The 10,629-nt window shown below is 49.7% G+C and overlaps 2 protein-coding genes across 2 annotated transcripts; one reads left to right on the forward strand and one right to left on the reverse strand.

The window, feature by feature from the left end:
- Positions 1 to 5,005: 5,005 nt before the first annotated feature.
- Positions 5,006 to 5,110, forward strand: ENH_00047940 (hypothetical protein; the record flags this gene model as incomplete). The annotated part of the gene is given in 2 exon segments (XM_013581059.1): positions 5,006 to 5,041; positions 5,045 to 5,110. Coding segments are annotated over 2 exon segments (102 nt in total).
- Positions 5,111 to 8,356: 3,246 nt separating this feature from the next.
- On the reverse strand, positions 8,357 to 10,429 carry ENH_00047950 (hypothetical protein, conserved; the record flags this gene model as incomplete). Its single annotated transcript, XM_013581060.1, has 1 exon — positions 8,357 to 10,429. One exon carries the CDS (start codon positions 10,427 to 10,429, stop codon positions 8,357 to 8,359), a length of 2,073 nt encoding a protein of 690 aa, XP_013436514.1.
- Positions 10,430 to 10,629: the final 200 nt, after the last annotated feature.

The raw sequence follows: 10,629 nt of genomic DNA on the forward strand, positions 1-10,629 counted from the left end.
CTCTGGCATCTCTCATTAACTGCCTTTCTGTGTCGTTCAGCAGGTCCTAACGGTGGTTGTGACTTCATGCGCATCGCACAAGTTGTGTCATGTAGCTTCTTGCTCTTCGCTTGCTTTCAACGATGATCCCTGGGCAACATGAATTACTGCAGATGAGCCTACTAGTTCCAGGCTATCAAGTGTGGATCCACGTTGTTCTTGAAGTAGTTGACGCTTGTGCTTTTAATGGTGAATGCCTACTTGTTCGTGCCATACAGCATTTTTCGCGAGCGTTTCTACAGCTGCATGCATTTGCTGGCCTACTAAGGCAGCTTCCTCTAGAAGTGGTACTGTTCTCTGGATGTAATTATAGACTGAAAACAAATCACCAAGATGCAGAGCATCTAACCCTGTGAAACAGGTACATACAACGTCCGGCCTTTTGACAACCACTCTGCTGCCTCGTGCACAGTGACGCTTTGAAGACTTCGGGGAAGGCAAAGCTGACAATGCTGCGAGGCCTTGATACTCTTGAGGCGTCACTGTACAGGAGGCACCACAATGGCTGAATCACACCTTACTGACTTCAACTACCCACAGTCAGCTGATTATTGTTCACAAAAGCAGGACTGCTGCTTACAGCGATAGCTATTCGATCCCTCGCATATGCTTGCTTGTAACGCTGCATGGTGCTATTGTAGTCGCTCCGACGCATGTGAGATACAGGAATCAGGCTCTCACGGCCAAAGTGGCTATGGGACGCAACGGAGAAGATCTCCTTTAGCTGTTGAAATTATGTGGATATATCTGACGTTTGGAGCAAACATGTCGATCGATTAGAGATGACTATTTACCTTTATACCTATTGCATGCATGCTCCCTGCGGGTCAAGAATTCACTTGGTGCGCTGGAGCGCCGACGGTTTGCTTCCGTCTTTTTCGTGCCAAGATCTTGGAGGCACTACACTGTTTGGCTTCTGTGTCCGAAATATATTTTGCTAGACTGCATCTTGCGCCTTCTCAGCACGCTGGTACAGTAGTGCTTGCCACTAGAGCGTTGCACAGGAACAAGCTCTATGTGCTGAAGCATTTATCTATTGCATCAGTAAAGATGCAGCAGTTAACGAAACCTGCTACAGACTAGGCCTCCAAGGTTTCCTGCCGATAACGCTGGCTTCGGGGCTTGTAGTGTGAGCGCAGCAGACGGAGGCACGCATACGGAGGGACACCAGTGGTCATACTGGAGGAAACGCGGAACAGGTGTACAAGACAGTACGCGATTCTGATGCTCCAGTTTATGTTATGTCGCTAATAGGCGACTCTGTAAGCATAGATATTCAGGGTATCGATGAAGAGGCTTTTACGTGAAGGCTAGTCACGTTTGGTAGCGTGCTCGACACGTCTGCGGGAACGTGTGATTGCATTCATAAGGCCACATAAGCCTAGCATCTGCGGTAAAAAGGGAACACGCGTGAGATACACAGCGTTTGTGAAGCAAATCTGCTGTCGTCTCGTATTGGATGCTTCTCGCGTTGTCCAGCTGTCATTTTTGCTGCATTCGACACTGTCGGGGAGTGCCGGGCTGCTGCACAAACTGCTGACAGGGAAATGTTTTATTGGGAAACGAAACGCACGATAAAGTCATTTACGCTAACATGCTCCAATGCCTCTAGTGGCGCTTGCTCTGCTATGCATAATTTCGAGACCTGCCGCTATTCATACCATTGAAGCTGTTTGCCGTTGATTAAGCGATGCCGAGGCTGACTCGCTCTACACTTTGCCAGTCGTAGAATCGTGTCAGGCAGGCGCCAATACTCTAGTGCACTGAGGCTCAGCATTGCGCTGAGCTCATCTGTCGTAGCAGGGCCACTCTGGAGCATCATGCTCTTCTTCAGATTCAGTGGAAGTGAACCTGCCCCGTTAAACTGAGAAATACACTTTTGTTGCTCAGCTACCATTTTGGGTAGTAATGGTCGACGAACGACTTCATCCTGAACAAATTTTACTGCGAGTTTCTTTTCCACGTATAGAACTGTCAAGAGACTTAAAGAGTGAAGCATATTGGTGGCACAAATGAGCATGACGCGCATAGCAAGGGCTTGACGCAAAGATTCAACAAAAAGAAGAGAGCTGAAAGCGCTGAATCATCTTGCTATATAACTGGCAAAAAAGTAACAGAAAATCCCACAGTAGTGGCGATGTCATCGTGAAGACCGACGAAACTTTTTTAGCTGGTATAATTTTGCTTGAGACACAAGAGTCATGCTCCTAAACGTTGATGCAACAGCGGCGACTGAAACGTAGTTCAGGTGCCGAGAGGTGCAATTGTGTGCTTGAGGCAAAGACTGAGGCTGTTTCCTGGATATGCAATGCTCTCGCTGCCTGAAATCGAGCGGCCTGCTGAGCGCGTGGCAAAAAAAGTTCATGCCGCTGCCTGGCTTCACCGTAGTGCGCGAGCACTACAATAGGTTTCGTTGGGCCTCAAGAGGCCAACAATAGAGAAGAACAGGGAATTCCTTGGAACTGGCTAAACTTCCACTGTGTCTAAGGCTCAGCCGCTGCGTCCCACCGTACGCTATGTCGCCAGACAGATTCTGGTGCCACCCCGGATGCAGACGCATCATCGTAACCCTTGGGGAATCTAGTCGTGGACGTCAAGGCGACAGCCTGGCGCCTTCAGCCTGCCCTTATTGGAGGTCTCTAAGGTAAAGCCAGTGTCAAGGCACCCATTGTACGCTTAGCGATCCTCTTGCATACTAAGCCGGGGGACTGTTCCGGGATATATATTTGCCAGAAGTAATCGCGACGGGCCATGCTTCGGATTATGCACGGTTACTGCGAAACCTAGCACAGTCACAATAAACTGTGTTGCATACGGGGACATCGGAGCCTCCAGTCGCCTTTCCAGGGTTATCTTGCGAAGGCGGCAAAATCATCAAGAGCTTTCTGGAAATGAGTAAGCTACGTTTCACGATGTATGGGATACAACAACCGAAGTGGGGGCTCGAGCTTGCGGAATACCACGAATGGGACGCCATGGTTAGACCTGAGGGCCACCCGCACGGACATGAAAAACTGGGCAGACCTGAATCGTGCCATCCTGTAATGTATTAGCAAAGACACCCGGGAGTAAGTAGCGAGCCGGCTTGCCAGCAACTGGCGGAGTTGCAACCATCAGCAGTCCCCGACATTGGGGAATGCCGATCCCTGCAGCCGACCTCATCCATTGTGTTGTTGTCTGGCGGGATTGGCCCTCGAGTTGAGTAGCGCGGCAACCTGCTGGCGAAACGTTCGATTTCCGCATTGGAGAGCACCAGTGGCAGCGCTAATGGGACCCGAAACCCCGTGGGTGCAGACTTCTGGGGAACTGCGCAAAGGGCGGCATGAGCTAGGCACTAGGCGACTGCCCACGCCACCGGGCATCATCAGTAGACCTGTATTCACAGGGGCGTGAACGAACTTCCGTCGCCCTAAGTTCGAGATGGAAGTGGACTGCTACAACTTTAAGGGGAAGGGACATATGGTGTGGGACTGCCCCTCCCTCATCCCAGAGTGGGGTTATGCGATGCGGTGGATTGGGATACTACGCGGGGGAGTGTTACATCGCTGCTCGTTTAAGGTGAGGCGATGAGAAAAGGCCCAGAAAATAGCCACAGCAACCCAGTGGTAGGAAGACGGAACGTTTAAAGGAAAGACCCTAGGTGTCGGCGGAGAAGAACGTACTAGGCAGACAGCACGTTGCAAGGGCACGATCCTTGCAGTAGCAACAGAGCCTAACACCAATTTCGCTTCCACAGAGAGGCGCAAAGGGTTGTTTGAAGGAGGTCACCGAACAGGTGCAGAAACGTCGAAGAAGGGCACGAGCCTACAGACTATGGACGAACACAGGAGATCGGAGTCCGTAACTATGTCGCGTATTGAGGTGCCGCGCAAGAAAGAAATTAGCTGTGCAGCGAAAGGCCGTGTAGATGACGAGGGCGCTGTGCGAGTGGATGGTGCTGACATGCCTGTCTGGTGGAAAGAATTTTCGCAGCAGAGGGAATGAACTCAAGCAGTTGTTGTGTAGCAGGTGAACGAACGCAGTGCTCAGCGTTGAGGTGGGTGGGAAGCCTTTCAAGGCAGCCCTAGATGATGGGGCTTCCAGCAGTTTCGTTAGCCCTAACACGGTGGAACGCATACAGCTCAAGGTGCGGCAACTACCAAAGTAGTGGATGATTACCATAGCCAAGGGGGACAAGTTGCATACCGATCACGTTGTGAAGTCGTTAACAATGTGGTGCGCGAGAGAACGTTTCTTGGGAGACTTTTTTGTAGGACCGATAGCCTGAAAGTTGTTGGTGGGGCTAGACTTGTTCACTGGACAAACGGTAGCCTGGTATTTCCAATGGGCCAACCTACCTATTTGGGCGGCAGCTGCTGTGAACTACCCATCTTCAGAGTATGCGTGGACCATTCCGCCGCAGGCCACCCCAAACGAGCAATCCAAAGAATCCCTGCGGACCGAACATACAACTTGCCGGCTAGATAGGTGGTGAACATAACGTAGGCAGAAGCGGCAATGCTCCTGCCCCCGACTCCTGAAAGGTCAAAGTCCCACACTAGGGCTATGAGAAAGCTGAAGATCGAAGCTCTACTTCACGAGGCAACTAGAGAGACAAAGAACGCAAGGGGTCATCTGCGTGTTCGTGCTAGCCTTTCTTGACACTGGGGAGACCACGACAACCAGCTCACGGGCTGAAGAACAAAAAGCTCCGCTGTAATGTGGTCGCTCAGCACGCCACCAGCGCTGGGGAGACCTCTCTTGTGACCCTGGGCTACTTACAGCGACAGCCATACATTTTCGCGTGCTGTATTTTTTGTTATCGGCATGACCTGCCGCATTCCAGCGTACTGCGCCCACATTCGCAGTGAAATGTCCACAGACTGCACAAGTGACGGCTGGCAGTTTCTGAACTTTTTTGTGATTGGGAGGCAGAAAGTTGTCGCTGCAGTATTCCGCGGCTTCTCCAACAAAAGTGGAATGCAAAATGTTTGCAGCGGAGCGCAGCGGGTCCAAGGGATTCTAAGGTATAAAGACAGGAGGGATCCCTAGCAGGGGCTCTGTCTCCCGTAGCCACGACAGTGGCAGATAGCCCGGATCGTTTCTTTTCACTGTGAAAGAAGCTGTCATATGCGTAATTCAGCATGGGGACGGCGTTCAACATGCCTTCACGTCAACGCATTGACTGTTCGGGATACAGAACCCGCAGTGCAGTATTTCAGGACGCCCAAGAGAACATAGTCGCAAAACGTTGTAAAACTCTTGAACTGGATTGACGGTAGGCAACTTGAAGCCTGTTATGAGAAGAGGAGGAATCAAGCACGGTAATTCCCATGTGCACTTTACCTTTCATTGGTGGGTAATAATTTGCGGTCAGCACTGCAGCTAGATCTAGGTGCAAGGAAAGCAAAACAACTAGCTGGGCAGGAGACAAAAGGCATAATGTCACCAGATATTGAAGCAAATTTTTGTTTTGAAGTCTCGTGTAATCGCGAGTTGGCCAGACATGCAACCCTGTCCGTGATAGGACTATGAGCTGAAGACGGATAAAAAGCTACACAGGGATAGTGTAATGGTGCTGCAGGAAAATTCACTAGCAGCGGACCTTATGCTCTCCAGTATACACATCAGAATAAGGAAAGTTTAAAAATTACTGTTTCGCATTTTGCCTACCATTGGTTATGGCATCGGGATCACGTGTGAAGCGCCTACGCCTACTACTGCAGACGCCAATGACGGCATGAGTTTTCATCTGGAATATACCTGTCTATGGCTTAAATGAAGTAGGAAAATCTGTACTTGGTTTCTAGTGAAAAGGCAGCAGACAAACGCAGGACGGCAACTAGAAGGCACAGCAACATGTCGCCAATCGCGGATCCTGAATACTCTCACGGAAAGGCGCAGGATAGGACGAAGCTGTGCATACTGAAGCAAGTATATACCACGAAGTAAAATCAGCTTTGCATCTGGCTGATGGACGAAGCAATAACGCGTATTCAGTGGCCTCATCGCAGCAAAAAGTCCCACTGCTCTCAGGGAGAAGACGAAATGCATGGGTATTATGCCGACGGAAATACTGCTGCTGCCTTGCATGCAGTCCTAAGTCATGTGTAGTCGTCGCGAAGATGCTCAAACGTGCTCTTCGCGCCTTTGAGCGAACAAGCAAAAATTTTGTACACGGCTTGTCTTTTGTTTGGATGTGGGGCCCTTCGCATGGGTGAATGGGTGGCTTTCATTGTCGTCGCACATACCCTGGCGGCTCCTACAAGGAAGAATACATCCCGTCGCTTTTGTTTACCTTCAGCTTGTCGGTCCAGCAACCTGCGGCATCTCGCCAGAGAGCCCTGCTCAAATTGATCCAGAAGCTTTACGAGCTCGTGGAATCTAAAAATGGTGCGCTTTTGCTCTGGCGGAATCACCGCCTGCTTCGAGGCAACTCCAGGTGAAAATTGTTTTCCGAATAGCCTCTGTCATGAACACACGACAGAACAAATGCCAATATTCACTTGATGGCTCCTCACTCAAACGTCTGCGCCAGGTTGGCAGTATATGTTTTACATGCCCTCTATCGCGTTGCCCCAAATATTGCTCACAGCACTAAAGAATCCTCCTGCATTGCCTGCTAGCCCTTCTACCTCCCTTCGTAATTGCTTTTCTGCCTTTACAGCAGGTTAGTTGGACTCTTCTGTGTCGTCAGATCGATTAGCCATACCCATCTGCTGATAATGGTAAGTGCTTTCTCCAGTCAGGGGAGACTTCCATGGGCTTGGTCGCTGTTGTGCCTGCTTGCGTGATTCATTTACCTGGCCGCCGGTTTCTAGTGGTGGTACCCCCAGCAAAATGTAGAACGCTGGTCTGCTCGTTGAAACGTTTACTTGCAGCGTTTCCAGTAACGGTACTTGGTGCCCCATATGGTCTCAAGCACACTCATGGCAATTCCTTTCATAGCGTTTCACCTTTGTTCGTGTCCTCTCATCTGTGGCAACCGTCTGTTCAATATCCTCTACACCGGCATTAGTGGCGCAATAACGCATTTCACTCGAGCTGCTGCTTTCCTTGTTGTTCCACCGCGTGCTTCTTTTGTCTGCCCCTAGTTCCTCTTTAAATAGCTTGGATATCAAGGAGAACGTTGTCGCGCCTCCTTGCAATGGCCACCGGCCGTAGGCCGGCCGTAGGGCTTCCGTCGCCTCTTCCTGCAGTGACTTCCTCTAGTATTCTGGTCTTCTTGGCTGACATCGCTACGTGGAGACTTTACACAGTAACGCTGCTGACTCTCATCCCGTACCGCAGCAAAGCATCGTCTTACTACTATCGTTAGCTTAAAATTGTGCCAATCAGTATATTTTATTAGTTTCTACTGTTATTTCCCCATCGAAGCTTCGCGCATTTTAAAGCGCAAGTAGCGGCACAACAAGACCTTGGGTGTCCTAAACTCAAAGAAGTGGATGACTAAAAATGAGCGGCACAGGATATGCACTCTGCAATTAGGCACAGTGATCGACGGAGCGAAATGATACTCAAATGATAGCAGCTGGCAGATTTTCAAAGTTCAAAAGAGCCAGAGCTAATATGCTTGAAATACTGTGAAGCAGGCTGCGAGAGGATTGATAACTCCACGATGAGGCTGACTAAAAATGTCTGATGATACATCAAACAACGAATTGAAGCAGCAAACATTGGAATAGTACAAAGTGTGCTGACATTGTGGAAGGCGAACTGAGAAAACTGTTATATTTTGATGGACATTAATCTTTTACATTATCAATCAACTGCTTAGTGGAAGATGAATCAAACTTGGATTAGCCTAGTTCCTAACATTTTCTGTCACTAACCTTCGCTTTCGCTTTCAAGGTTGTGCAAGATGCTACTCCGTGCATAGCCCGAAAAGATACAGGAGATTTTTGTTTCTACCCAAGGCTGCATCCTTCGCGGAGCCGTGCTGCTTTGGGGTCCAGTTATGGGCAGCCTTGTTCATTCATAGCAGCACTCTGTGCTGCATGCTCTCTGGAGCGTCAAGCGGCTACTGCTTACGTAGCACTGTCTTTGATACAGTGAATACGCGTTATGAAATACGACTAATTTGCTTGTATATCAAAGCGCTAGAGCTAGGGCTGTAGAGTGTCCCAGCACTCCATCTTGCGTTCGATTTTTTCTGAAAAATTTGCTATGGGAGCACGAACTGCGCGATTGGAGACGTTGGATTCTCTCCAGTTGCAAACAAAAAAATACATGTCGGCTGATGGATCAAAAGCGTAGATTCTTTTGCTTCTTACAGACGATACCGGCTATAACACCTTCTAATTTGCGATTGGCAACTTTAGACATATTCGTGTTACAGCTAAGGTTTCTCTGCAGACGCGAGAACTCTTAATCGGCGAATGCGAGTTGCTCCAGCTCCCCAGTTGTCTTTGAGTACTACATAAACCCGCTGTGTCACCCAACCAGCTCCACCGCAGAATGCATCGCCGTTGCCCGCTCTTTGATTTTCAGTTTCCCGCAATTCACCAAGAGGCTTGTCGAAACAAAATACTTGCACCGCCTGAGTTCGTGCGCAGCGATACTCGAAGTTTCCCACTCGACACAATTTTTCAGCTTCTTTAGTACCCCATATGGGGAAGATCTCCTTGCTGGAAAGCATTCTTGGGCAAGCACCGTCACTTTGTCCTTCGAGGCGCACGTAGATGGAAAACCAGTGCATTTCAACTGGGTCGCAGTGCGGAGATGTTGTTGCAGTTGTTTCTATGGCAATTGCAAAGATCAGAGCACGTCGTCCCAGGGAAACAGCTATTTGACCGTGCTTCTCCGTAAGCAGGTATGTAGCATTGCTGTCGTAAACGAGGCGTCCTGGATCATTTTTGTAATTGTAGATAGGGAAGTAACTTCGAAGAAGCCTCGTCTCTTCGAATTCTGGAGCTGCAGATAGGGGCGAATGAGCTGCAAAAGTATCACTACGCATGTTGGGCATTGCGAACGAAGCTACTGCTTGCAACAACTCTGATAGAACAAGGGCTGCTTGGGAGACACCCCCAGACGTTCGAGCATAATCGATAAAACCGCCAGCACTTCTTGCCGCGACATCTTCCCCTAAAACCTGGCATTCTTTCGAAGCTGAATCGAGACCTATACCACAAAGTTCTTCTCTAGATTCTCCGCAAGTATACCCAAGCCGTGCACACTGAGGCTGCGCTCCACATGGATGAACAAGATAAAAACGGCCACGTACTGCTGGACCGCTATTTCCAACGGAGTCCAGAGGAGCACTGAACTCAGGAATGTTTGGCCACGTGGCGGCGCCGTGTGATCGTTGCCAAACCAGATAGCAAGCACAGCTGGCAGCTACAAGTGCAGATACTGCCCACCATAAAGGCTTTTGTGAACGTTGCGCAGGCGGATGCTCTCTAAACGTGCGAACTAGCCACCTGATCAGCGGCCGAAATCCTAAATACCTCAGTAGGATCGCATGATATAGGAAACACAAGCACTTCCAGGTAAGAGTTTGTGTCTCCCTCTTCCCGTAGAACACGAAGCTGCTTGCTTCTGCAGACTCACGACGACCTGGACAAAGAGTTTGTCTTAAACGTTCTAAACTCCAGGATCGTGGCTGTCCTTCTGCAGGCATTGAGACTTCGCGACCTGTCACGGCTTTTGGAAAGAACATCTGCGCAGGCGAATGCACGAGCAGATGATCATCACCATTGTCGCTAGTCTCCGGATTTTGTAGTTGAGCCCTAAGCCTGACAACCGACATGTCGGAACTCCCGGTTCCTCTGCTGCGACCATGACGCTCCTGTAATGATGATAATGGGACATCGACACCAATGCCGGTGGACGTCTCATGGCCATCTCTTGTTGCCGCAGAGATGTTGGCCGGTCCGTTCTGTATTTCTGTCACCACGGGTACATGTAACGGATCAGTTTCCTTGGACAGCCGAAATTTTCTGCTGTGATTTTCAGCACTTGTAAGGATAGTTGGAAGTGTTGGAGAAAGGCGCCGTATGCGACGAGGCCTATTTTGTCTCGCTGACGTTGCCCCTGCTTCCTTAACCTTCTTTGAAGCGCGTCGAGGACTTGTGTTTTCCCTGTTTTCTGCATTAGGACTTCCTGTAGTGGTCTTCGAGCTTAGCGCGCCGTGTAATGGAAGTGCACGGTTCCGTGGTGACAATGCCGGCTTGTTATTTCCCCTGCGAGCTATTGCAGAGCTGTTTTTCGCCGCTTGAGGGGTGACTGACGATTCCAGGGGAATCGTAAGTGAAACATGAAGGCCTAGGCGATCGACGCGTGCTCCACTTACGGACACCTTTGGATCTGTCTTGTTCAAAGTAAAAGGACCGGCAGTCGACGCATTGAAACTTTGGCGATTCTCTGGCACAGGAAGTGCTACAGCGCCCCTACGTTGCCTTGTCGTCACCATCGTCTTTGCGCCATAAGTCGGTACCACAAATAGATGCAGGAGACTGTTTGCTACTTCACTTCTACAACTGTAGCGTCCTGGCGTAGGACCACTGTTGTGCGCCCGTTAACGCGATAGCATGTTCCAATGCATCAGAAGCAATACGTTGCGATGCCTGAAGGCATTTCTTTGCAGGCCTTCATCTGTTGGACAGATATATT

This window comes from Eimeria necatrix, genomic scaffold, assembly GCF_000499385.1.
Source record: "Eimeria necatrix Houghton genomic scaffold, Enh_scaff36, whole genome shotgun sequence".
Lineage (NCBI taxonomy): Eukaryota > Apicomplexa > Conoidasida > Eucoccidiorida > Eimeriidae > Eimeria > Eimeria necatrix.